Below are 26,284 nucleotides of genomic sequence, written 5' to 3' on the forward strand. Positions count from 1 at the left end.
TCAAAACAAAAAAAAAAAAAAAAAAAAAAAAAAGAGGTGTCCCAGCACCAACATGGCAATGAAAATAAGAAGAAAGTCGCGCGCTGGGGTACCCCTTTCTGACTTTTCCAGACTTTTCTATGTGCAAATTCTTTTTTTTTTTCTTTTGCCCAATTGGCAAACTCTAATCGTCACTGAAACCTCTGCTTGGGTGACCCCACGTGGCAGACTGCGGTCACTGCAGGTTTTTGTTTGTCCTTGCAACAGTGAGCGTGGCCAATCAGCGGTCTCCGTGCCCCTGGCCACGGTGATTGGTTAAAGGGCCTGCCGGAGCCAATCCGATTCTCCGCAGGGAAGGCTGCTGAGGGCTGAGGGGGAAAAGAGACCTTTCCTGGGGGGTGAAAGTGAGTTAGTGAAAGCCCAGCGCAATTGGGATCTGGAAGAAGCTTTCTGCAGAGAGAACCCGACATAAACAAGAGGCTGGGGCGACTGGGCGGAAAGGCATTCATGGTTTGAGCCCCTGGATCCCGCTATACCTGAAGTCCTAGCTGTGACTGTCCACTTAGATGAGCCCAGGAAGTGGTTCTTGATTAATCCACTTGGAATTTGGACCGTGTCCCCAGCAATTGGAAGAACCTGCACTAATGTATACCCGCTCCGTGAACGCTTCCCTAACTGCCCGCATCAAAACCTAATCATGGGGCCCCGGGCCCAGTGGCTCACGCCTGTGATCCCAGCACTCTGGGAGGCCGAGGCAGGCGGATTGCTCGAGGTCAGGAGTTCGAAACCAGCCTGAGCAAGAGCGAGACCCCCGTCTCTACTAAAAATAGAAAGAAATTAATTGGCTAACTAATATATGTAGAAAAAATGAGCCGGGCGTGGTGGCGCATGCCTGTAGTCCCAGCTACTGGGGAGGCTGAGGCAGGAGGATCGCTTGAGCCCAGGAGTCTGAGGTTACTGTGAGCGAGGCTGACGCCACGGCACTCACTCTACCCCGGGCCACAAGAGTGAGACTCTGTCTGGAAAAAAAAAAAAAGAGTCAAGCCAGGAGTGACCATAAAGAGGAACACACAGGACCTGGCAGCTTTAAGCCCTCAGCCTGCAGGAGCACACCTGTCCCCCTTCCCTCCTCCCTCCCCTCTCCCCCATCCCACTCAAAATTATTTTCTGCAATGCATCTCTAGCATAGCATCTTTTTATTTTATTTTATTTTATTTTTGAGACAGAGTCTCTCTTTGTTGCCCAGGCTAGAGTGAGTGCCATGGCTTCAGCCTCGCTCACAGCAACTTCAATCTCTTAGGCTCAAGCGATCCTCCTGCCTCAGCCTCCCAAGTAGCTGGGACTACAGGCATGCACCACCATGCCCCGCTCATTTTTTGTATATATATATTTTAATTAGTCAATTAGTTTCTTTCTATTTTTAGTAGAGACTGGGGGGTCTCACTCTTGCTCAGGCTGGTTTCGAACTCCTGGCCTTGAGCAATCCTCCCACCTGGGCCTCTCAGAGTGCTGGGATTACAGGCGTGGGCCACCGCACCCTGCCCACAAATGAAACTTTTTAAAAATAACTCTGGGAAAGAGGTTGTGCCACCCAAGTTCATTACATTGTTCCAAAGTCAATTTCCTGGGTTCCAAGTGGTTTAGTGAGAGACACAGTTTCACTGGGCGAAGCCGAGTGGAGGGTTCATGAAAGGGCTGCACTAATGTCGCAACCTTGTGTCAGTCTTCAACTATTTCAAAATAAAAGGTTGCAAAACTCCAGTGTGAAAAGCATAGAAAGCAGAGTTGTGGAGAGCCACCTGCTGTCCCCGTTACCGCAGCACTTCTCACCGTGGCCGAAAGGGAGAAGCCACCCAAGTGTCCGTCAACGGCTGCCTGGGCAGACAAAGCGTGGTCCGTCCACACAAGGGGACATTATTCACCTTCAAAAGTAAGGGTGGCCGGGCGCAGCGGCTCATGCCTGTCACCCCAGCACTCTGGGAGGCCGAGGCAGGAGGATCGCTCAAGGTCAGGAGTTCGAGACCAGCCTGGGCAAGAGTGAGACCCCCGTCTCTACTAAAAATAGAAAGATGGATGTGGATTACATAGGCCTGGGGAAAAAAAGGAAAGAAAAGAAAGAAAAGAAAGAAAAGAAAAGGAAAGAAAGGAAGGAAGGAAGGAAGGAAGGAAAGAAAAAAGAAAAGAAAAGAAAAGAAAAGAAAAGAAAGAAAAGAAAAGAAAAGAAAAGAAAAGAAAAGAAAAGAAAAGAAAAGAAAAGAAAAGAAAAATTGGCCAACTAAAAATATATAGAAAAAATGAGCCGGGCGTGGTGGCGCATGCCTGTAGTCCCAGCTGCTCGGGAGGCTGAGGCAGGAGGATCGCTTGAGCCCAGGAGTTTGAGGTTGCTGTGAGCGAGGCTGACGCCACGGCACTCACTCTAGCCTGGGCAACACAGTGAGACTCTGTCTCAGAAAAAAAAATATATAGTCCCTCCACGCTGGGCCAGGTACTGGGGAGGCTGAGGCAGGAGGATCGCTGGAGCCCAGGAGTTCGAGACCAGCCTGGGCCACGTAGACAGTCCGTGTCTGAAAAATATAAATAAATAAATAAAGAGTCCCTCTTTCCAAGTTTTGTGAGGTTAAAAAGGAGCACGCCAGCCAAGTATTTAGGACAGGGTGGGCGCGTGGTCAGGGCTGCCAGTCCCTCGGGGGCAGCCGTGGGTGACTCAGTTTCTCCCCGTCACTGCCGACTCTGGGTGTTTTTGTCCACCTCCCCGCCCCCCCACCCCGTTTCTGCCGGCACAATAGGGGACGTTGGCATCGTGGCTCGCTGTCTCCAGGGCCCCAGCTGCTAGCGATCGGCGCGCTGTGCGCCCGGCCCGGGCCACACGTTGGGGTCGTAGGTAGAACCCGACTTTGGGGGCATCCGACCGCTGGGCCGGGTCCTGCTCCCGCCGCCCGCCCGGGCCGGCTCTCCGACCCTCTAAACCCTACCCGGGGCTGCCAACGACCGAAACGGCCACGGAGCGAGTGCCCCGGGCCGCCCTGGCACACAGGACTTGGGCGGTGCGGAGAGCCCAGCCCGGGCGTGGGGGCGGGGTGGCCAGGGCCCGCGGGGCCCTGACAGAGGAGCAACTGGGGACGCCGTGTGGCCGCCCCAGGCCAAGGTCCAGCCTGGTCTCTGAGGACATGCACAGAAACTCAGCTGTTTATTTATTTATTTTTTTCCTGGCCGCCTTGGGAGGCATTCTGGCCTCTGGTGACCGTTGGCAGGGGACCCGGGGTGTGCCAGGGGCCGTGCCGGGCACTGGGACGTGGAGCTGGCAGAGGAATGCTCCCGGCTCTGGGAGTTCCAATCTCTCTGTCAGAGGAAAATGGGTGAACCAACCGGAAAAGCAGTCACTGTAGAGCAGGGGTCCCCAAAGTTTTGTGGTTTTTTTTGAGACAGAGTCTCGCTCTGTTGCCCAGGCTAGAGTGAGTGCCGTGGCGTCAGCCTCGCTCACAGCAGCCTCAGACTCCTGGGCTCAAGCGATCCTCCTGCCTCAGCCTCCCGAGTAGCTGGGACTACAGGCATGCGCCACCGTGCCCGGCTCATTTTTTTCTCTATATATTAGTTGGCCAATTAATTTCTTTCTATTTATAGTAGAGACGGGGTCTCGATCTTGCTCAGGCTGGTTTTGAACTCCTGACCTCGAGCGATCCTCCCGCCTCGGCCTCCCAGAGTGTTAGGATCACAGGTGTGAGCCTCTGCACCCGGCCTGTTTGTTTTTTGAGATAGAGTCTCTCTCTGTCACCTGGGCTAGAGTGTCATGGCTCACAGCAATCTTAAACTCCTGGGCTCAAGCGATCCTCCTGCCTCAGCCTCCTGAGTAGCTGGGACTACAGGCGTGCGCCACTACACCCAACTAATTCTTTCTATTTTTAGTAGAGACGGGATCTTGCTCTTGCTCAGGCTGGTCTTGACCTCCTGACCTCAAGAGATCCTCCTATCTCAGCCTCCCAGAGTGCTGGGATTACAGGCCTGAGCCACACTGTGCCCGGAGTGTTTTTCCTGTTTTTATTCTGTCCCTCCCTGAAGCCTCCTGGCCTTAATGCTGCTTCTGTGACCCATGGAGGCTCTAGTCGAGTGACCTCAGACAATGGCCTTTTGATCTGTGCCTCAGTTTCCTTGCCTGGAAAATGGGGTGAACTGGACAGCCTGGGGGCTCTGGCCTGGAATCCCAGCACTTTGGGAGGCTGAGGCTGAAGAATTGCTTGAGGCCAGGAGTTTCTGAGCAGCCTGGGCAGCATACCAAGACCCTGTCTCTACAACAAATTAGCCGGGCACGGCAGCGCATGCCCGTAGTCCCAGCTACTGAGGAGGCTGAGGCAGGAGGATTGTTTGAGTCCAGGAGTTTGAGGCTGCAGTGAGCAGTGATTGTGCCACTGCACTCCAGCCTGGGCAACATAGTGAGACCCTGTCTCAAAAAATACATATATGCAACTGGGTGAATGAGCAATTTAGGAATACTTGTGGAATAACGGACCCACTCGTTCCCCAAGGCCCCCAGCGCCTGGCTCGGGCACGTACCCGGCCACGTCCCCGCGGCCGCAGTCACTGCGGGTCTGGGGCCTGTTGGGAACCCCGCGCCCACAGCAGCCGGGGCGGGAGCGAACTTCATCTGCATTTACAGCCGTTCCCCAGCGCTCAAGTCACCGAAGAAGCTCCCTAGCAGGGAGCTGTCCCTACAGGGAGGTGTCCCTAGCAGGGAGCTGTCCCTAGCAGGGAGGTGTCCCTAGCAGAGAGGTGTCCCTAGCAGGGAGGTGTCCCTAGCAGGGAGGTGTCCCTAGCAGACAGGTGTCCCTAGCAGGGAGGTGTCCCTAGCAGGGAGGTGTCCCTAGCAGGGAGGTGTCCCTAGCAGAGAGCTGTCCCTAGCAGGGAGGTGTCCCTAGCAGAGAGGTGTCCCTAGCAGGGAGGTGTCCCTAGCAGGGAGGTGTCCCTAGCAGGGAGGTGTCCCTAGCAGGGAGGTGTCTCTAGCAGAGAGGTGTCCCTAGCAGGGAGGTGTCCCTAGCAGAGAGGTGTCACCGCACCGTAAGCGTGATGCGCTTGGATGATCCTGAAACCACCCCCCATGGAAAAACTGTCTTCTGTGAAACCGGCCCAGAGTTACCCAAAGGGGGGCCGCTGTCCTTCGGGGAGGAAGTACCCCCGTCTTGCAGGTGTGGGGTCAGGCTGGCGCGGGGGCGCGGGGTGCGGGGCGCAGGGCGCGGGGTGTGAGCGCTCCGGGGTGCGGGCCGCGGGGTGCGGGCGCTCTGGGGCTCGGGGCAGGGTGCGGGGTGCAGGGCTCAGGGTGCGGGGCTCGGGGGCTCGGGGGCAGGGTGCGGGGTGCAGGACTCAGGGTGCGGGGCTGGGGCGGGGAGCCCGGGACTCCTGTCCGGGAGGGGCGGGGCGGGGCGACGCGGGGGCGCGCTTGCTACGCCTCGGGCCCGGGGGCGCGCACGCCGAGCGGCCGGCCCGGCCGGGGGCGGGGCCGGGGCGGGCCGGGGGCGGGGGCGGGGCCGGGGCGGGGCGGTGCGGCCGGCGGCTGGCGGGGCGGTTGACGCGCCAGTCCGACCCGGAGCGGGCCCGCGGCGCAGCCCGAGCCCGCCATGGAGCAGCCGAGGAAGGCGGTGGTGGTGACGGGTACGCGGGCGCGGCGGGGCGGCCGGGGCTGGGGCGGGGCGGGCGGCGCCCTGGGCGGAGCAGGTGCTAGAAGTGGCCCCAGGTCTGGGAGATGTCATCGCGGCGGGAGCCCCGCCCGGTCCCGGCCGCCCGGAAAGTGGAGGAGGCAGCGCCTCTCTGGTCTCGGGGTCGGGGCGGGGCGGGCAGGGGGCTGGGGGCCCGAGCGAGTGCCCCGCGTGGACCAGGCCCCTCTGGCGCCCTTCCTTCCCTGAGTGGGCGCAGCGACCCTTCGGGCGCCCACCTGCTCGGTCTGGCCAGGGGCTGCGCCGGACCCCGCCTCCCTGCCCCACTCGGGTCGGGCCTGTCCCCCCCCCCCGTCCCGCCCCAGGGGACAAAGGCCGAAGTGCGGGCAGGAAGCGTCCGGTGACAAATGACCACCCCCGCCACTGCTCCCCGCGCCCTGCGGTAACGGGGGGCTGCTCCCCAGGTGCAGAGACAGGTGGGGCCCGGGGACCCCTGGCGCGCGTCCGCTCCCCGGGTGCCCCTGGGACTGTCTCCGCCCGAAAGCTTTTGTGCCTCGGTTGCTCGGTGGTGGGCCCGGGCCCCGCTGTCACCGTCTGCCCCCAAACCAACTGTTCCTCCTCCCCAGGCTCCGCCTAGGGCCCACGTGGCGTGTCAACTTCCGCTGGGGCCTCAGAGTGGGGGGGTCATTTCGACCTGCAGTCCTGCCGGGGTCAGAGTGGGAAATGCAGCCAGGGTTCAAACAGGTGTTTTGCGACCGCGGACGGGAAGCCGGGGCTGGCCCTGGAGTACCTGGGCGGGCGGAAGAGGCGGCTCACCTGCCCAGCAGGTGCGTGTCATGGGAGGGAGTGGTGCTCATAGAGCCTTCCTCCATCTCCTTATCAGCTGGGGACATTTGCGCGGGCTCCATTTTGCAGAAAGGGAAACCGAGGCCACCTCATGGAGGTCGCCTGGTTTGTAAGTGGCTGAGCTGGGACTCAAACTTCAGCCGTGGGGCAGGAGCGGGCGGGGAGGCTGCCCCCCTGGGCTGCGGCGGCCACCTGCTTTGTGGGGACACAGCCTCCCTCCCGGCCTGGCGCTGACCTCACAGGAGATCCTTGGCCCAGCTCCGCGAATTTTTTTTTTTTTTTTTTGAGACAGAGTCTCGCTTTGTCACCCGGACTAGAGTGAGTGCCGTGGCGTCAGCCTCGCTCACAGCAACCTCAGACTCCTGGGCTCAAGCGATCCTCCTGCCTCAGCCTCCCGAGTAGCTGGGACTACAGGCATGCGCCACCACGCCCGGCTCATTTTCTATATATATTAGTTGGCCAATTAATTTCTTTCTATTTATAGTAGAGACGGGGTCTGGCTCTTGCTCAGGCTGGTTTCGAACCCCTGACCTCGAGTGATCCTCCCGCCTCGGCCTCCCAGAGTGCCGGGATGACAGGCGTGAGCCGCCGCGCCCGGCCTCGGCGACTTTTTAGACAGTGCGAGGACTCGGGGATTACAAGAGGAGGCCCAGGCCCTGGACTCTGCAGGTGTGGGTTTGAATCCCAGCCCTCCCACCGGGTTGCTGGGGGACCTTGGGCAGCTGGCTTTACCTCTCTGGGCGTCAGTCCCTGGCTCCCGTAAACTGGGCCTGGGAAACACCCTTGCCTGCAAAGAGGGTGTCGCGAGCCGCCAGGCAGGCCGCTGAGCGTGTGTTCCCAGCCGTGTTCCCCGCCGACGACCTTGGTTTGGAAAGGGGGCCTGGAGTTGGGGCTAGTGGGCGCCGGCTTCAGAAAGCCCCGTGCGCGTGTGTCCGACCAGGGCCGCTCCTCCTTGGGGGGGGGTTCACGGAGCATCTTCCCCCTGCAGAGTTGGGGGAGACGTCCCCCCCCCCAGAAAGACGGTCATAAAATAACTACAAGATTGGGGCACAGAGTCGTGGGGACAGCTGAGAAAGGAACAGGCCAGGCTTGTCTGGGGCGAAAGAGCCCGCTTCCTCCTGACGAGGCATGAGAGTCAGGCCCCCCCAGAACTCCGGGCCAGCCCCCCAGCACTCTTGCAGGTGGCAGCTGCTGCAGGAATTTTCCCGCTGCTCCTGGGGTGGGGTGGGGTGGGGTGTGGGGTCAGCGGCCCAGCTTGGGGCGGGCCGGGTGGCGAGCGCCCCTCTGCGATCACACGCTGCCTTCTCCGTTCCTCTCTTCCAGGGTTCGGCCCTTTCGGGGAGCACACCGTGAACGCCAGCTGGATCGCGGTTCAGGTAATGCACATCTGGAGGGCACCAGTCAGGCTCGGCGCTGGGCTCCCCCCAGAAAATTATGGCCCCCCAGAAGGTCTCCTCCTGCCAAGCGTTTACGTCGGATACACCTGTCTTCTGGCTCACGTGCTCTTGGGCGCCCAACGCTCCCCACAACCCCCCGCCCCCCGCGGGGTAGGCGTGATCATTCTCGCGCCCACTTTACAGATGAGGGAACTGAGGCCTGGAGGAGCGGTGGAGGGGGTTCTCCGCGGCGACGCCGAGAAACAGGAGTGGCATTGCTTCCGCGGTGCCCGGCCCGGCTAGCGGCCACAGCTCTGGGGACTGGGAGGGCCCGGGAGTGGGCACAGACAGGTGCGTTTCCGGGCCCCGCTTGCTTAGGCGGGAGGCTGCCCGCCTCAGCCCGGGAGTCCTCCGGCTGCGGCACCTCTCCCCTTTGCGTGGAGCATCTTTGCTGTTTGCTCGGAGGCGAACCGTGACTGGCGTTGGGTCCCGAGCGGCCAAGCCCGAGGGTTCTCCAACCCGGCGTGTTTCGGGCAGCTGCTTCCCACGTTTGGGAGGAGCCGGCGGGGGGTGTCTTGACCTTGCGGGGTCGCCAGCGCCTTGACCCCTCAAGACCCTCTCCGCCTTAGTCACCTCCAGGCAGCTGGGGGGAGGAAGGGTCTGCACGGCGGGGGCGGGAAGGGCTGCCTTTCCCAGTGCTGGGGTGGCGCGGGGAGCAGGGTGTCTGTCTGCAGAGCCCTCCCCGTCCCTTTGCCAGATGGGGCATTGGCAGGGCCAGACCTGGGAACAATGAGCAGAGAGAAAGGGGCAGGTTTCCCCCTTGAATAAATCAGGCCGGTGGAGACCGCGGCCCGGCCCGTGTTAATCGTAGCCCATTAGCCGCCTGATTTAAAGTGTCCCCCGCTTCCCGCTCCAGGGCCCCGATCCGCACAGAGATCCAACCTGAACCCGGGCGGTGGCACCCCCAGCTGGCCCTCCTGCCCCCAGCCCGCATCGCCCCACCTCTGTCTGTCATCCCGGCTCCCAGACCCGGAGCTGCTTCCCTGGCCTTGTTGTTTTTTGTTTTCCCCCTTCTCCTCCGCGCACTGGGCCAGCGGCCACCGCGGGGCGGGCCGGGCGCAGATGGGAGCGTGTCCCCGGCCGGCCGCGCACCCGCTCCCCGGGTCCCAGACAAAAAGGAACAGCGTGTTTCTGAGGACTTGTGTGTCTGCCTTTGTGCGGGTTTCAGACAGGAGCCTTCACGGGGCTGAGTGGACACAAAGCCTGGTGTCTGGTTCCCGGGCCCCAGACGCTGTGATCTGCATCTAAATAGGAGGAAAAATCAATTAAACAATCTTTGGGAATCCCTGCGAGCTGCTTCGGGCCCGGTCGGTGGAGCACGGCCGCTTTTCATCCTGCGCCCGGCGGCATTCGCCCTCTGCGCGGCCCGCGCCTCTCCCGACCCGAGTCTCCACGCTGCGCGCTCTTCCCCGAGTCCGCGGGCCAGGAGGAACTTATGCGTCACCCCCCGCTAGAAGGATGCCGGCCTTCCCCGATCTCACTGGTTTCCCTTTTTTTTTGAGACAAAGTCTGGCTCTGTTACTCGGGCTAGAGTGAGTGCCGTGGCGTCAGCCTCGCTCACAGCAACCTCAGACTCCTGGGCTCAAGCGATCCTCCTGCCTCAGCCTCCCGAGTAGCTGGGACCACAGGCATGCGCCACCACGCCCGGCTCATTTTTTTCTATATAATTTTAGTTGGCCAATTAATTTCTTTCTATTTATAGTAGAGACGGGGTCTGGCTCTTGCTCAGGCTGGTTTTGAACTCCTGACCTCGAGCAATCTGCCCACCTCGGCCTCCCAGAGTGCCGGGATGACAGGCATGAGCCACCGAGCCCGGCCTGGTTTCCTTTTTTTTTTTTTTTTTTTTTTTTGAGACAGAGTCTCACTTTGTTGCCCAGGCTAGAGTGAGTGCCGGGGCGTCAGCCTCGCTCACAGCAACCTCACACTCCGGCTCAAGCGATCCTCCTGCCTCAGCCTCCCGAGTAGCTGGGACTACAGGCATGCGCCACCATGCCCGGCTCATTTTTTCTATATATATTAGTTGGCCAATTAATTTCTTTCTATTTATAGTAGAGACGGGGTCTCACTCTTGCTCAGGCTGGTTTCGAACTCCTGACCTTGAGCAATCCGCCCGCCTCGGCCTCCCAGAGTGCTGGGATGACAGGCGTGAGCCGCCGCGCCCGGCCTGGTTTCCCTTTTTAAGGGGAAAAAAAACCCCAAACCGGAGCCCACCTGCGCGTATAGTGCCAATGACATTCATTACACCCGTGCGACCCCCTCCCCCTCAGTCCGGGTCAAGATCTGGAACATTCCCTGGTTCCGCCTGGTTCGCTCACAGAGGCCCCTTCCCGGTGCCGCCCCTTCCCGGTGCCGCCCCACCCGCCGCCTAAACTTCCCCGCTGACTTTTCCCGCCACTTTAGGTGAGTTTCGCCGGTTCTAGAAGGCGGCAGAGCCGGGGCGCCCTGTGAGCCGCCGTGGGTGGGGTCCGGCCTCTTGCGCCCACGGCTCAGTGTCCCCCCGCGGAGTGCCCGGGCCCGAGAATAGCAGATTTCACCTGTTCAAAAGGTGTCGCCTCTGGACGGGTGCGATCCAGCCCGCAAGAAAAAAAAAAAAAAAATATATATATATATATATATACACATATATACGCGCCTTGGGGTGTTCTTGGCGCGACGCGGAGACCGGCGCGGGTGACGGTCGCAGGTGCAGCCGCGCGTTCCGTCTGTGGCGGGGTGGCGGCCGTGCCCTGCGGCGACAGACCTTTCCCACGCGCGGGGGTTGGGTCTGTACAAGGAACCCCTCCGCCTCCCACGGCACCCCTAACCCCGTGTCTGCCCGTCCCCGTCTCTGCGGGTGGGCCTGTCCCGCGCCCCGTGCGCCCGCGTCCCGTTCGGCGGGCGGGCTGTCTCCCTCCGGCCACCTTCGGGGAGGTGGGAGCTGTCGGGGCGCAGAAGGGAACCCCCCTCTCCTCTGCCCCTGGGGGGGTGGCTGCCCCTCCCCGCCGCACCTCTTGCTGCCAGGTCTTGGCGAGTCCTGCGCCCCCACGTCTCGGGCTGCGGGCCGGGGCGCCCGCTGCGTCTCCCTGTCTCCCGGGGAGGCTCAGGTGGGAGGCCCTGGCCTCGGGGCCGTCTGCAGCGTCCCTTGCCCAGGCAGGGCCAGGAGGAGCCGGGTCGCAGACCACGGAGGCGTCCCGGGGGGACAATCGCCCGGCGGCGGCCGAGTCTAGACAGACCTGCTAGGGATGTTACGGGGAACAAAGAGGGGCTTTGTCGTGGGGTCAAGGGAAAGGGTCAGAGGTGGCTCGCCGCGGGGTCTGGTCAGGTGGACGGGGCGGACGGTCGGCAGCGTCTGGGCGCTGAGCCCTGGTCCCTTCGCCGTGTGCGCTGGGGGGGGGCGGCCCTCCCCGCAGAATCCGGGGACTCGGGGGTCCCTGCCGCCCCCTCCCCGAGGAGAAGCGTCCGGCGCTCGGGCACAGAACGTCCTCCCAGGAAGGAATCCACGCGGGTCACCAGCCACCCGCGCCCTCCCAGCTCCGGGCGACCTTTCTGGCTGCCGGCCCCTCCCCCACCCCGTTACCCTCTTTGCAACTGAGAAATAATTTACATAGAGCAACTCGCGTGGCCCTGCAGTTTGCCCATCACCTTGGCAAAAAGTTTTGTCTTGTTTTGTTGGAGACAGAGTCTCGCTCTGTTGCCCAGGCTAGAGTGAGTGCTGTGGCGTTAGCCTCACTCACAGCAACCTCAAACTCCTGGGCTCAAGCGATCCTCCTGCCTCAGCCTCCCGAGTAGCTGGGACTACAGGCATGCGCCACTACGCCTGGCTAATCTTTTCTATATACTTTTATTTATTTTTCTTTTTAATTTTTTTTTTTTTGAGACAGAATCTCGCTCTGTTGCCCGGGCTACAGTGAGTGCCGTGGCATCAGCCTAGCTCACAGCAACCTCAGACTCCTGGGCTCAAGCGATCCTCCTGCCTCAGCCTCCCGAGTAGCTGGGACTACAGGCGTGCACCACCATGCCCGGCTAATTTTTTCTGTTTATATTAGTTGGCCAATTAATTTCTTTCTGTTTTTAGTGGAGACGGGGGTCTCACTCTTTGCTCAGGCTGGTTTCGAACTCCTGACCTCGAGCGATCCGCCCGCCTTGGCCTCCCAGAGTGCTAGGATGACAGGCGTGAACCACCGCGCCCGGCCTCTCCATATTTTTAGTTGGCCGATTAATTCTTTCTATTTTTATTTTTATTTTGTTATTTATTATTATTTTTTTTAAAGCCAGTCAAATTTAGCAGTGTGTGTGTGTCGGGGGGTTTGAATACCAACTTTAGTGACACTGATGTTAATAAGTTCTGATAACCCACTACCATCGGACCAGCTCTTTCTATTTTTGGTAGAGACGGGGTCTCCCTCTTGCTCAGGCTGGTCTCGGACTCCTGACCTCGAGCGATCCTCCCGCCTCGGCCTCCCCAGAGTGCACATCCTGCTTTTCTTAATACAGATTCCCACCCCCCCCCCCTGATTTAACAAGCACCATGTCACATAGGACTCAAGGCGATTGCCCTGTGCCCGTTAGGGGAATAACAGCAATGAGGCCGGCCTGTAGCTGTGGGTCCATGGGTCGTTTTATTTTCCTTTTTCATCTTGTAAAACATTGACGTGGGTCAAAGGTCACAACATCACACATGGCCGGTTTTCTGCAGCCATGAGTCCCTCCCGTCCCGTCCCTTCCTTGCCCAGAAGGTGGCGCCCGCGGCCCGCGGTGGCCCTGCCTGGCCATCCCTCCCCCGGGGTGTCGGGACAGAAATGCCTCCTTCTTTTCCAGTTCTTCATTCTGGTTTTAATTTTGATGAAGTCCCATGTTTTTGTTGGTTTTTTTTTATCTATTTTTTTCTTTTATTACTCTACTATTTTGGTCATTTGATTCTTTCCTTTTTCTTTTTTAAAAACATGGGGTCTTGGCCGGGCGCGGTGGCTCATGCCTGTCATCCCGGCACTCTGGGAGGCCCAGGCGGGAGGATCGCTCGAGGTCAGGAGTTTGAAACCAGCCTGAGCAAGAGCGAGACCCCGTCTCTACTATAAATAGAAAGAAATTGGCTGGACAACTAAAAATATATAGAGAAAATGAGCCAGGCATGGTGGCGCATGCCTGTAGTCCCAGCTACTTGGGAGGCTGAGGCAGGAGGATCGCTTGAGCCCAGGAGATCGAGACCAGCCTGGGCAACCTAGCGAGACGCCCACCCAAAGAAAGTGCTACCTGATTTCTCTGATGGGTGTGTGTGTAAGAGATTAGAGATGGGTGAGTGTGGACGTGTGCTCTGTCACTTCCGCCGTGAATCAGTGAGGGGTCATGTCTTCATGTCCTCGTCTGTGTCATTTCTGGTTTTGTTTCCGTTGCTTTTTCTCCTCATCACGGGCGGTATTGCCGGCTTGTCTGCATGCCCGGCAAGTTTTGGTTCAATGCCGGACACTGTGAATCTCACCTTGTTGCACTGCTGGGTTCCTTGGGATTTCCTCCAGATATTCTTGGCTTTTGTCCTGGAAAACAGTTACTTGGAAATAGTTTGAATCTCTCTCTCTCTGTTTTTTTTTTTTTTTGTTGTTGTTTTTTTTTTTTAGAGACAGAGTGTCACTCTGTTGCCCAGGCTAGAATGAGTGCCGTGGCGTCAGCCTCGCTCACAGCAACCTCAAACTCCTGGGCTCAAGCGATCCTCCTGCCTCAGCCTCCCGAGTAGCTGGGACCACAGGCATGCGCCACCGTGCCCGGCTCATTTTATCTATATATATATTAGTTGGCCAGTTAATTTCTTTCTATTTATAGTAGACGGGGTCTCGCTCTTGCTCAGGCTGGTTTTGAACTCCTGACCTCCAGTAATCCTCCTGCCTCAGCCTCCCGAGTAGCTGGGACTACAGGCATGCGCCACCATGCCCGGATAGTTTTTTCTATATATATTGAATATATATTTATATATATATATATATATATATATATATATATATATATATATATATAACTGAACAACTTAAAAATATATGCAAAAAAATTAGCCGGGTGCGGTGGCTGACACCTGTCATCCTAGCATTCTGGGAGGCCGAGGCAGGCGGATCGCTCGAGGTCAGGAGTTCGAGACCAGCCTGAGCAAGAGCGAGACCCCGTCTCTACTATAAATAGAAAGAGATTAATTGACCAACTAACATATATAGACAAAATGAGCCGGGCGCGGTGGCGCATGCCTGTAGTCCCAGCTACTCAGGAGGCTGAGGCAGGAGGATCGCTTGAGCCCAGGAGTCTGAGGTTGCTGTGAGCGAGGCTGACGCCACGGCACTCACTCTAGCCTGGGCAACAGAGCGAGACTCTGTCTCCAAAAAAAAATAAAAGAGGCCTGCCCTCCGTCCTGCGGGCAGGGCTGAAACCCTGGCCCCCGGGGAGACGATGCAGGGGAGAGGAGCGGGTGGGGGCTGAGTGGGGAGAGCCGCGCGCTTCCCTCCGAGCTCCGGTCTTCTTATCCCTGGGGGTGGGGTGGGGGGACGCAGGCTCCCTGCAGGCTCCCTGCAGCCTGGCTGGGCCCCGGTGACGCGCCGTCTCTCCTCGCCCCAGGAGCTGGAGAAGCTGGGCCTGGGCGACAGCGTGGACCTGCACGTGTACGAGATCCCGGTGGAGTACAGGACGGTGCAGCGGCTCATCCCCGCTCTGTGGGAGAAGCACAGCCCCCAGGTGAGCGGCCGGGCCGGGGCGGGGCGGTGCCTCTCCGCCGGGTGGGTAGCTTGGGGGGGGCCGAGGCGGGAAAGCGAACGCGCGGGACCTCGTGTAGTCTGGCTCTGCCCCCCTGGACCTCGGCGCCCGGCAGGACGCAGTTTGGTCGTGGGTGACCGCCAGAGCGCGGCTGCACTCGGCTCGGGCACGAAAGCGGGCGGGCTTCAGGTCCGGCTTGATTCAGGTGCTCGTGCAGCGCTCTCTGCCTTCTCTCCCGGCCTCCGTTTGGGCGGCTTCGGTTTGCACTGGGGGCAGAGAGCCTTCCAGCAGGCGGTCCCCTCCCTCGCGCTGGCAGAGACAGGTGGCAGGTGGCCTTCCGTGGCTGGCTCCCATTGGCCAGCTGGGGTTACACGCTGGTGCCCAGACCAATCTCTGCGGCGGGAGGGAGGAAGGAGTGCTCTGATTCGCCAGGCCCGGGTCACATGCCCGCCCCGGCAGGCAGGGGGTCGCCCCGGCTCTCTCCAAAGCTCCTGGAATGAGAAGTCAGAGTAAGGGTCGGGGGGCACGGGGGGCTCACGCCTGTCACCCCAGCACTCCGGGAGGCCTGAGGCTAGATGATCGCTCAAGGTCAGGAGTTTGAAACGAGCAAGAACGAGACCCCATCTCTACTAAAAAAAAAATAGAAAGAAATTAATTGGCCAACTAAAAATGTATATATAGAAAAAATGAGCCGGGCATGGTGGCGCATGCCTGTCGTCCCAGCTACTCAGGAGGCTGAGGCAGGAGGATCGCTGGAGCCCAGGAGTTTGAGGTTGCTGTGAGCGAGGCTGACGCCAGGGCACTCACTCTAGCCTGGGGAACAGAGCGAGACTCTGTCTCAAAAAAACAAAAACAAAAACAGGCCGGGCGTGGTGGCTCACGCCTGTCATCCTAGCACTCTGGGAGGCCGAGGCGGGAGGATCGCTTGAGCCCAAGGAGTTGGAGGCTGCAGTGAGTTGTGATGACGCCACGGCACTCTAGCCTGGGGCGACAAGAGTGGCACTCTGTCTCTTAAAAGAAAAACAAAAAAACCACCAAACTTTAACTTAATTACCTTTTTCCAAATAGGGTGACACTCCTAGTTTCCAGGTCCCGGATAGATCCTTTTTGTTGGGGGGTGCCCGCCGTGCGGCCCACCGCGGGTCGGGGGCTGTTTTGTTTTTTTTGCATTCACCAGTGCCCCTATGGCGCGCGGGGCCCCCAGCAGCGGAGGGAAGCAGCCGCTCGGCCCGGGGACCCGTTCTCGAGCGGCACGACCCGGGAGACACTGTCACGCCCGCCTCGCAGAACATTGAAAGTTCTCCGCGGGCGTGGCGGCACAGGCCTGTAACCCCAGCTCCCGGGAGGCTGGCGTGGGAGGATCACTCGAGTCTGGCAATTTGAGAACTGCAGACCAGCCTGGGCAACAGGGTGAGACCCCGTCTCTCAAAAAAAAAAAAAAAAAATTCCAATAGCCACATTAAAAACATAAAAAAAAAAAAAAAGGCAAAATTGTCATCTCAAATATTTTAAATGTAGCCCAGTATATCTAAAATGTTATCCTTTCCACATGCAATCAATATGAAAAAGTAATGAGGTATTTAATTTGGTGTGTGTGCTTAGTCCGCAAAGTCTGGTGTGTGTCTCACACAAATTGCACGTCTCGGTTTCGATTAGCTGCTTTTCAAGCCCCGTGTGGCCTGTGGCTGCCACATGTGGTAGCACATTCTTCAACCTGATTTTTAAATGTTCCCTTTTTTTTTTTTTTTTTGAGACAGAGTCTCGCTCTGTCACCCGGGCTAGAGTGAGTGCCGTGGCGTCAGCCTCGCTCATAGCAGCCTCAGACTCCTGGGCTCACGCGATCCTCCTGCCTCAGCCTCCCGAGTAGCTGGGACTACAGGCATGCGCCACCATGCCCGGCTCATTTTTTCTATATAGTTTTAGTTGGCCAATTAATTTGTTTCTATTTTTAGCAGAGACGGGGTCTCGCTCTTGCTCAGGCTGAGACAGAGTCTCACTGTGTTGCCCAGGCTAGAGTGAGTGCCGTGGCGTCAGCGTCACTCACAGCAACCTCAGACTCCTGGGCTCCAGCAATCCTCCTGCCGCAGCCTCCCGAGTAGCTGGGACTACAGGCACGCGCCACCATGCCCGGCTCATTTTTTCTGTATGTATTAGTTAGCCAATTAATTTCTTTCTATTTTTAGTAGAGACGGGGTCTCGCTCTTGCTCAGGCTGGTTTTGAACTCCTGACCTTGAGCAATCCGCCCGCCTCGGCCTCCCAGAGTGCTGGGATTACAAGCGTGAGCCGCCGCGCCCGGCCTCTGACGTCTCTACTTTTAAGGCCAGGTTACTGGAAGTTATTCCTTGCCTTTTGCATTTGCCAGTATGCCTTGAGTATCGCTCCCTGCGGAACTGCCATGGCCTTTTGTTTTTTTTTGAGACAGTCTCGCTCTGTTGCCCGGGCTAGAGTGAGTGCCGTGGCGTCAGCCCCGCTCACAGCAACCTCAGACTCCTGGGCTCACGTGATCCTCCTGCCTCAGCCTCCCGAGTAGCTGGTACTACAGGCATGCGCCACCACGCCCGGCTTATCTTTTCTATATATATATTAGTTGGCCAATTAATTTCTTTCTATTTATAGTAGAGGCGGGGTCTCGCTCTTGCTCAGGTTGGTTTCGATCTCCTGACCTCCAGCGATCCTCCCGCCTCGGCCTCCCAGAGTGCTGGGATGACAGGCGTGAGCCACCGCTGCCTGGCCACATCTCTACTTTTAAGGCCAGGTTACTGGAGGTTATTCCTTGCTTTTTGCATCTGGCAATATGCCTGGAGCATCGCTCCCTGCGGAACTGCCTTGGGCCTTCTTGACAGCTGCGCGGTGGTTTATTATTCACTGAACCAACCCCCCGTGAACGGCCAGTTGGTGTTCTCTATGGCGCGCGATCGCAGTAACAAGAAGGGCTCCCGGCCGGGCGCGGCGGCTCACGCCTGTCATCCCAGCACTCTGGGAGGCCGAGGCGGGAGGATTGCTCGAGGTCAGGAGTTCGAAACCAGCCTGAGCGAGACCCCGTCTCTACCAAACATAGAAATAAATTAGGCCGGGCGCTGTGGCTCACGCCTGTAATCCTAGCTCTTGGGAGGCCGAGGCGGGCGGATTGCTCAAGGTCAGGAGTTCAAAAAAACCAGCCTGAGCAAGAGCGAGACCCCGTCTCTACTATAAATAGAAAGAAATTAATTGGCCAACTGATATATATATAAAAAATTAGCCGGGCATGGTGGCGCATGCCTGTAGTCCCAGCTACCCGGGAGGCTGAGGCAGAAGGATCACTCGAGCCCAGGAGTTTGAGGTTGCTGTGAGCTAGGCTGACGCCACGGCACTCACTCTAGCCTGGGCAACAAAGCGAGACTCTGTCTCAAAAAAAAAAAAAAAAAAAAAAAAAAAAAAAAAAAAATTAGCCGGGCATAGTGGCACATGCCTGTAGTCCCAGCTACTCGGGAGGCTGAGGCAGAAGGATCACTCGAGCCCAGGAGTCTGAGGTTGCTGTGAGCGAGGCTGACGCCACGGCACTCACTCTAGCCTGGACAACAAAGTGAGACTCTGTCTCAAAAAAAAAAAAAAAAAGAAAAAGAAATAAATTAATTGACCAACTAAAAATATATATATAAAAAATTAGCCGGGCGTGGTGGCGCATGCCTGTAGTCCCAGCTACTTGGGAGGCTGAGGCAGGAGGATCGCTTGAGCCCAGGAGTTTGAGGTTGCTGTGAGCGAGACTGATACCACGGCACTCACTCTAGCCTGGGCGACAGAGTGAGACTCTGTCTCAAAAAAAAAAAACAAAGAAACAAAAAAGAAGGGCTCCCGTGAACGACCTCACACGCTTTGAGTGCGTGGGTGTCTCCCTTGGCTATCCCTTTCTGCGAGAGTGACTGCAGGGTCTGCTCCAACAGCAAGAAGGCAGAGACAGGGTCACCCCAGGCTGAGTGCAGTGAGGATGGCACCGGCCGCCCGGCCTGGGGCGGCGAGTTGGGGGGCCGCGTTAAGTCCCGCCCGCCCGCCTGTCTGCAGCTGGTGGTGCACGTGGGGGTGTCGGGCATGGCCACCGCAGTCACGCTGGAGAAGTGCGGCCACAACACGGGCTACAAGGGCCTGGACAACTGCCGCTTCTGCCCCGGCTCCCAGTGCTGCGTAGAGGACGGGCCCGAGAGCATCGAGTCCATCATCGACATGGACGCCGTGTGCAAGAGGGTCACCACGCTGGGCCTGGACGTGTCGGTGACCATCTCGCAGGACGCCGGCAGGTAGGGGCGGGGTGGGGAGGGGGCGGGGTGGGGGTGGGGCTCCCTCCTCTACTGACCAAGCCTGGCGTCCTGCTGATGGTGCAAGCGGCGGGAGCGTCCGGTCCTGTTCCCGGGACTGTTTGTTTTTTTTTGGAGACAGTCTCACTCTGTCGCCCAGGCTAGAGTGCCGTGGCCTCAGCCTCGCTCACAGCAACCTCCAACTCCTGGGCTAAAAGCGATCCTCCTGCCTCAGCCTCCCGAGTAGCTGGGACCACAGGCATGCGCCACCACATCCCGCTCACTTGTGCATTTTTTTGTAGAGACTGGGGTCTCTACATGGGGTCTCTATGTTGCCCAGGCTGGTGTCGAACTCCTGGCCTCAAGTGATCCTCCCGCCTCGGCCTCCCAAAGTGCTGGGATGACAGACTCAAGCAACCGCTTCCCAGCCAATTCTCTCTCTCTCTTTTGTTATTTTTTATTTTTTGAGACAGAGTCTCCCTTTGTTGCTCAGGGTAGAGTGAGTGCCGTGGCGTCAGCCTCGCTCACAGCAACCTCAGACTCCTGGGCTCAAGTGATCCTCCTGACTCAGCCTCCCGAGTAGCTGGGACTACAGGCATGCGCCACCACACCCGGCTCATTTTTTTCTGTGTATGTTTAGTTGGCCGATTAATTTTTCTATTTATAGTAGAGATGGGGTCTCAGAGCTCTTGCTCAGGCTGGTCTCCAACTCCTGAGCTCCAGCAATCCGCCTGCCTAGGCCTCCCAGAGTGCTGGGATGACAGGCGTGAGCCACCGCAATTCTCTTTTTGAATTGAATTTCCAATCACACAGATAATTTTAGGATGTGTCCTCGTACACTCTCACTGTGGAGAAGCCCCTTGTCCTCTCTCCCCCGGGGACCTCTCTGATAACTCGGAAACCGGGGCACGCACCCTCCTGCCCGTCCCCACCTTGCTGTGCGTGTAGGGGTCACTTGGGGGGCGGGTTTAGGGTCTGGCCTCTTTCCGCTTTGCTTTTGTGTGGTCAGGGTCCAGGGTGGGCGGTTCCCGAGAATTCCCTTCCCCGGGCTTCACGGGGGTGGGGGCGGGGGGGCCTGGGCGGCGGCTCCGTTCTCCCTCACTGTCTTGTCCCTTCCCCTCTTGCCCGTGGGTAGACGGGGTTCTTCACTTCCTTCCCGGTCTGCCGCAGTCCGCAGCTCCGTGGCTCCCCGGGGTGCGCGCAAACCCGGGTTTACCCAGCGCCGCCGCGCCCGGGCACGCTTGGGTCGCCGTCTCCCTTTCCGATTCTAGACGTGGCAGCGAGACAGCCAACGCCCTTGCTTGTGTTTTCTCACACAGACGGCGCCCGGCGGTAGACCCTAAAACCTGGACACAGGCCGGGCGCCGCGCCCCCGCCTGTCATCCTAGCACTCTGGGAGGCCCAGGCGGGAGGATCGGGGCGAGGTCAGGAGTTCGAGACCAGCCTGTGCAAGAGCGAGACCCTGTCTCTACTAAAAATAGAAAGAAACTAATTGGCCAACTAATATATATAGAAAAAATGAGCCAGGGCGTGGTGGCGCATGCCTGTAGTCCCAGCTACTTGCGGGGAGGCTGAGGCAGGAGGATCGCTTGAGCCCAGGAGTTGGAGGTTGCTGTGAGCGAGGCTGACTCGCTAGCCCCGGGGCAACAGAGCGGGACTCTGCTTCAAAAATAAATAAGAATAAAAATAAGAGGCTGACATGGCAGGCCGTAAAGTCTGGGCGATGCTAATTTTCCCCACCGGCCTCTTCGCCGCGGGACAGCACCTGGATCTGTCGCGGACCCGCGGAGGGAGGGAGGCCGGGAGCGGAGGTCTGGCCTTTGCAGGGGAGGCCGCGCCCTGGGTCTGCGGACGGGCGCGGTGACCTGTCTGTCGTGTTCTGCCCCCACCCCCCCCCACGCGGCGCAGGTACCTGTGTGACTTCACCTACTACACCTCCCTGTACCAGAGCCGCGGGCGCTCGGCCTTCGTGCACGTGCCGCCGCTGGGCAAGCCCTACGACGCGGGCCAGCTGGGTAGGGCGCTGCGGGCCATCATCGAGGGCATGCTGGACGTCCTGGAGCAGGCGGAAGGCGGCATCGGCTGCTGCCACCAGCACTGAGGCCGGCTCCCTCGCTGGACCCCCCTAGACCTCGCCCCGCCAGCGCGCCCCGGGAGGCAAGGCGCGTGCGTGCGCCCTCCCAGGCCCGGCCTCGAGATACCGCCCGTCCCCTGGCAAGGGGGGAGGGCGTCCGGATTCGGATGAGACTGTCGCCGTGGACGCACCTCCTCTTCCTTCTCCTCTGCAAAAGCTCCCCCGGGTGACCGGAAGGACGCGGCGGAAGGTTTTTTTCTCTATGACCCCCTCGCCTTTGGGGACCCGGCCGTTGCGGGCCTGGGGGGCCTGGTTTTCCGTCCCCCCTGCACCCCCGGGATTTTCTGTCCCGTCCGGGGGATCCACGCTGCCTTGTCGCCTGGTTTCCTGAGTCCGTCGGTGGCGAGGCCCCGCGCGCAGGACGGCCTCGGCGAGAGTCTCCGCCTCCGGACCGCGCCCCGGGCTGCGGGGAGCCCCCCGCAAAGGCCGCCTCGGGGTGCGGCTTGACTCTGTTTTCTCTCTCTCTCTTTCTTATTCTCTTTCTGAAAGCAACAGCGCTAGTTTGGGTACACGGTAATTTATATCCCCTTTGGTTAAACGCGGGCGTCAGCCACCAGCAAAAGTGTCTGTCCTGCGTCCCGGGGAGAGGCCCCCTCTGCCTCCTCCGGCCCGGAGACTGGACTCCAGTGGACGCCGCGGCCTCCGTGCGGGGCGCAGGCCCGCGGCCCGGCCACCGGGGTGGGGCCGCCGCGCCGGGTGTGGGCACCAAGGGCTCAGCCCTTCGGCGCCCAAGCCGTGGGCCGTCCCCGCTGAGACAGGGCCGCCCGTGGGCGCGCGGGTCCCGTCTGCTTTTGGCGTCGGTTTGGGACTGCAACCCGCCCCCTCCCTCACCCAACGTCCAGGGTCAAGGTCTCGCTGCTGGGAGCGGGGTCCTCGTCCTCGGTCCCTTTGAGGGCGGTTGCGGGGAAGCAGGCCGGGCGGAGTGTGTGCGGGGCCTGCATGTCTGGGCATGTTGGAGCCGGGAGGCGGCCGGGGAGGGGGGGCGGTTCCCGCTGGTGGTTTCTGGACGCCCGCCCAAGTAAATCTTTATCTCACTGTCTGCAACGCTGAACTACCCCAGGCAGGGACAGGGTGACGTCCTGTCCCAGCAAGTGTCACAGCAAGGGTTAACAGCCCCACCAACCAGGGAAAGAACTGAGCACACAGAGGGGCATGACGCCAAATTCTGATCAGGCTTCCTTGTTCCCTTCGTGTTTTTTTTTTGTTTGTTTTGTTTTTTGTTTTTTTGAGACAGAGTCTCACTCTGTTGCCCAGGCTGGAGTGAGTGCCGTGGCGTCAGCCTCGCTCACAGCAACCTCCGACTCCTGGGCTCAAGCGATCCTCCTGCCTCAGCCTCCCGAGTAGCTGGGACTACAGGCACGCGCCACCACACCCGGCTCATTTTTTTTCTATATATTTTTAGCTGGCCAATTAATTTCTTTCTATTTATAGTAGAGACGGGGTCTCGCTCTTGCTCAGGCTGGTCTCAAACTCCTGACCTGAAGCAATCCGCTTGCCTCGGCCTCCCAGGGTACTGGAATGACAGGCGTCAGCCACCCGGCCGGGGCCTCAGGCCTCGCCTCGGATTTTATACACTTCTTGGGGTTACTCACAACCAATCAACTATGAGCATGAGGAGTTATCCAATCAGCTGTGGGATTCAGAAAGCATCTAATTAGCAACAAGCTCTACATAGCCAATCAGCAACAAGCTTTTCATAGCTAATCAGCGGGAGTTCAAAAAGTATCCAATCAGCAGTGAGTTCGGGCGTGGGCCCCGGGCGGGGGTTCTTCCCTGTCAGTCCCTGCCCGGGTAGCCACGGGGACGGGGACACCGCGGACAGGGGGGAGCGGGGCGCCAGGACTCGGGGAAGGCAGTTGAGGACAGGGCACATTTTGGAAACGGGCTTCTATTTTTTTTTTTTTTGGAGGCAACGTGGTTGTGCCGCCCTCCCCTGCCGCGGGCGTGACGCGGCCGGACCCCAAACCCACGTCGGGTCCCCCAGGCGCGTGCCCGGCGGCCGGAGCTTCTGCAGACACGGCCGAGACCGTCGTTGTCGTTGCGTCTGGGAGCCGCATCGCTGGGCTTCCAGGACGCGCGTCTGTCCGGGGTCCCCGGGCTTTGTCTGGAGGGGAACGGGGCACTCGGGGGCGCCCGGCGTGGGGCGCCTGGCAGCCGGTGCGGACAGAGGTGGCCGGCAGGGGCGAGGTCAGGACTCCGCGGTTCCCGCATGCGAGCCCAGCCCGACCTTGGCTGGAAGGAACCCCGTCCACGCCCCAAGTCCCCCCGTGACGTCACTGGGTCTGTCTTGATGTCACTGCCTCTGTCGTGGCGTCACTGCGTCTGTCTTGATGTCACTGCCTCTGTCGTGGCGTCGCTGCGTCTGTCTTGATGTCACTGCCTCTGTCGTGGCGTCACTGCGTCTGCCGGACCAGTTTCTGTGCACGCAGGCTGTGGCTGTTTTGTTTTCATTTTTAATTTTTTGAGACAGAGTCTCACTCTGTTGCGCTGGCTAAAGTTCCGTGGCGTCAGCCTCGCTCACAGCAACCTCCAACTCCCGGGCTCAAGCGATCCTCCTGCCTCAGCCTCCCAAGTAGCTGGTACTACAGGCATGCACCACCACGCCCGGCTAATTTCTTCTATATAGATTTTCAGTTGTCCGGATAATTTCTATTTTTTGTGGAGACGGGGGTCTCGCTCTTGCTCAGGCTGGTTTTGAACTTCTGAGCTTGAGCGATCCTCCCGCCTGGGCCTCCCAGAGTGCTGGGATGACAGGTGTGAGCCTCCGTGCCCGGCCCTCTTTGTTAATTTTTTTTAAAGTCTTTTTCCGTTGGTGGAGCTCATCTGTGCGCTCCATGGCGTGTCCGTTCTGTCTGCCTTCGGTGGGTCTGGCCTGAAAATGTCCTCGATTAGGGAGGCGGGTGGACCCTGTCCCGTGCCCTCTCCTGTCTCGTTTTTTTTTATTGTTGTTGTTGTTTTCAGAGGGGAGGAGGGGTGCGCGTCACTGGGCAGGTGCGGGGAGCTGGGGGGGTCCGGGTGGCAGGACGTGCTGAGGGATGGGGCGGGAAGGTGGGAGGTGACGCTGGTGGGGGGGTTTCCTGATGAGGCCCCATGGGGGTGCTGAGTGGGGGCCAGGGGGGTGCAGGGACAGTCATGGGGCGCCTGGTGTCCTAGCCAGCCTGCCGAGGGCCTCAAGTTTCAGGTGCCAGAGCGTGTGCGCCTGCGTCCCTTTGTACCTTCCCTCAGCCCCTCAGCGCCCCCTCCCCACCTGAAAAGGAGGGGGGCGGCGTGCGTGCTTGTGAGGGTGCAGCTTGCAGGAGAAACGGGACGGAGGGGAAGGAAAGGAAGGCGAGGATTTGAGCTTGGTGGCACCCCAGAGCCCGCCCGCCCCATCATCCTCAGGGACAGCTGAGACCCCCCCCACTTGGAGGGGCAGGTCTGGGCTGGAATGGGGTGGGGGGGGGACTGACATCAGAGCCAGATCTTTAATGGGGGGAGAAACCTCCCAGGCGGGGGCAGTTTCAGCAGCAAGGAACAGCTCTTTGCTGGCGTGGAAACATCCAGAACAGAAAGGATCCGCTATGGTGGTAGATTCAGGTTGACTTTTTGTCTTAAAGGGGTTTCTGGCCGAGAGGCCGGACCAGCTGGCGCGTGTGCCTGTGGCCCCCCTCTCCCCCCCCCCCCCGTGTGACCGGGCGGGGAGGGGGCAGCGGTGGCTCGCGGAAATCAGCCCCCCACCACCTTCTTGGCCGGCACTGTCTAGACAGTTGACCTTTGACCTCCCCTCCTCCCCCTCCGTGGTGTCTGAATCCAGAAGTCCCCATAGTCAAAGCCCCATTCTTCCCCGCGGCCCCAGCCTCTACCCTCTGGAAGCTCTCGGGAGGCCGAGGCCACCTGGGGGCCGTGGGGCTGGTCGCAGAGGCAGGGCGACTCCAGGCCACCCTGTGCAGCCACGGTCCTCGGGCACCCACGGGCAACAGGGGCCAGAAAAGGGCTTTGTTTTCAGATCCCAGATGTGGTTTCTTTCCCGGGGGAACCAGCGCCTGTGCGGGGGTGCGGGGCGGCCAGCTGGGAGGGAGACGCCCCTGTTTTCCCCGAGGGGAGGCGGCCGAGGGCTGCCAGCGTCCCCTGAGACCCTCCCGCCCAACGCCCCGTGTTCCGGGGCGGGCACCCAGCACGCTCGCCAAGAGGCTCCGTCCCCCCTGCTTTTGGGGGGACGGCTGTCCCAAGCTGAGTGTCGGGGCCTCCCAGGCCTTGGGGAGACCCAGTCTGGCTGCACAAATTGATCCTGCTCCCCAAAATCCTTTTCTCCTCCCCCGTCTCTCCCTGGAGCCCCCCAACCCCCCCACATTGCCCGGAGACCCACAGAAGTGCCTGCCCCTCCAACACTCCTGACGCACAAAGAAGGGGGACAGGAACCGGCCACTGGGAGGTGGCCACGGCTCTTGATGGCCCCCGGGCCTGGGTCACCCCGGCCACCTGCAGGGCGCAGTCTGAGGCCCGGGGCGCTTTTGCGTGCTGACCCTTTGTCTTAAGGAAACTCCCCCCTGCGGGCCAGGGCCTCCCTGGAGGCCGAGAAGGCCACACTTGGGCCTTAGGCAGTGGGGTTCACTTCCTGCCTGCCCAGGGAGCACTTTGGCTTTTTTCCGGGAGGAGGAGTTCCCCTACATCTCAGGTTTTCACTTTGCCCTAAATTACTCTCTAGGAAAAACTCTTCCTGCTGAAGGTGACTGTGTTTTCTGCCCAAAAAGGGGAACCCGGCTCCTCCGGCCTCAGCCCGGCTTCCCCCTGACCCCTGGAACCCCGGCCAGTGCCTTGTCTGAACCCCCCCCCCCGTGTCTGGGCCCCCCCCGGGGCAGAGAAGGGTCTCCCGGAATTTGTTTGGGACTGGGCCCTGGGGGACCCCAAACCTGACAGCCCAGAAAGCAAATAAAACAGTCGAAACGTGTCATTCTCTGTGTGTCCTTTTGTGAGGTCGGCCTGGGGACCCCCGTACCCCGGAGTTTCCTGTCCTCAGCGGGTGGTCGGGTGCTGGATGGATAAGGACCTCAGGGCGTCTGTGCTGTTCTCCTGCCTCACAGCCAGGGGCCTTGCTTCTCACGCACAGAGAGGTTGAGGGACTGGCGGATGGTCACACAGCATGGGGGGGTGTGTGTGCTGGAATTTGACCCATGACCTGTGCCGACCTGCGGCGTGTGCGAAATCCAAACTCCCAACCACCCCCTGGCTTGGGGTGCCATCGCCACTTCTTACAGGGTGACGGAGGCTGTGCCCGGTGAAGTCTGTCCTCCTGT

General features: G+C 59.7%; 1 protein-coding gene across 2 annotated transcripts; it reads left to right on the forward strand.

Moving 5' to 3' along the window:
- The first annotated feature begins 5,509 nt into the window (after positions 1–5,509).
- Positions 5,510–22,157, forward strand: PGPEP1 (pyroglutamyl-peptidase I). 2 transcript variants are annotated; one of them, XM_076001539.1, is made up of 5 exons: positions 5,510–5,619; positions 7,791–7,843; positions 14,474–14,590; positions 18,648–18,880; positions 20,786–22,157. In XM_076001539.1, the coding sequence occupies exons 1-5, from the start codon at positions 5,586–5,588 to the stop codon at positions 20,976–20,978; spliced, it is 630 nt and encodes a 209-aa protein (XP_075857654.1). In that variant the 5' UTR covers positions 5,510–5,585; the 3' UTR covers positions 20,979–22,157. The 2 variants fall into 2 exon arrangements, with proteins under 2 accessions (XP_075857654.1, XP_075857653.1); XM_076001538.1 differs by lacking the exon at positions 20,786–22,157 and adding an exon at positions 20,197–20,575.
- Positions 22,158–26,284: the final 4,127 nt, after the last annotated feature.

The sequence above is a fragment of the Microcebus murinus genome, chromosome 4 (genome assembly GCF_040939455.1).
Source record: "Microcebus murinus isolate Inina chromosome 4, M.murinus_Inina_mat1.0, whole genome shotgun sequence".
NCBI classification, from domain to species: domain Eukaryota; kingdom Metazoa; phylum Chordata; class Mammalia; order Primates; family Cheirogaleidae; genus Microcebus; species Microcebus murinus.

Excerpts from the sequence above, each read along its gene's own strand:
- PGPEP1 (XM_076001538.1), top strand. The coding sequence starts at position 5,586 with ATGGAGCAGCCGAGGAAGGCGGTGGTGGTGACGG. Across the intron at positions 7,844-14,473 it reads CCAGCTGGATCGCGGTTCAG|GAGCTGGAGAAGCTGGGCCT; the intron begins GTAATGCACATC and ends TCCTCGCCCCAG. Across the intron at positions 14,591-18,647 it reads GGGAGAAGCACAGCCCCCAG|CTGGTGGTGCACGTGGGGGT; the intron begins GTGAGCGGCCGG and ends GCCTGTCTGCAG.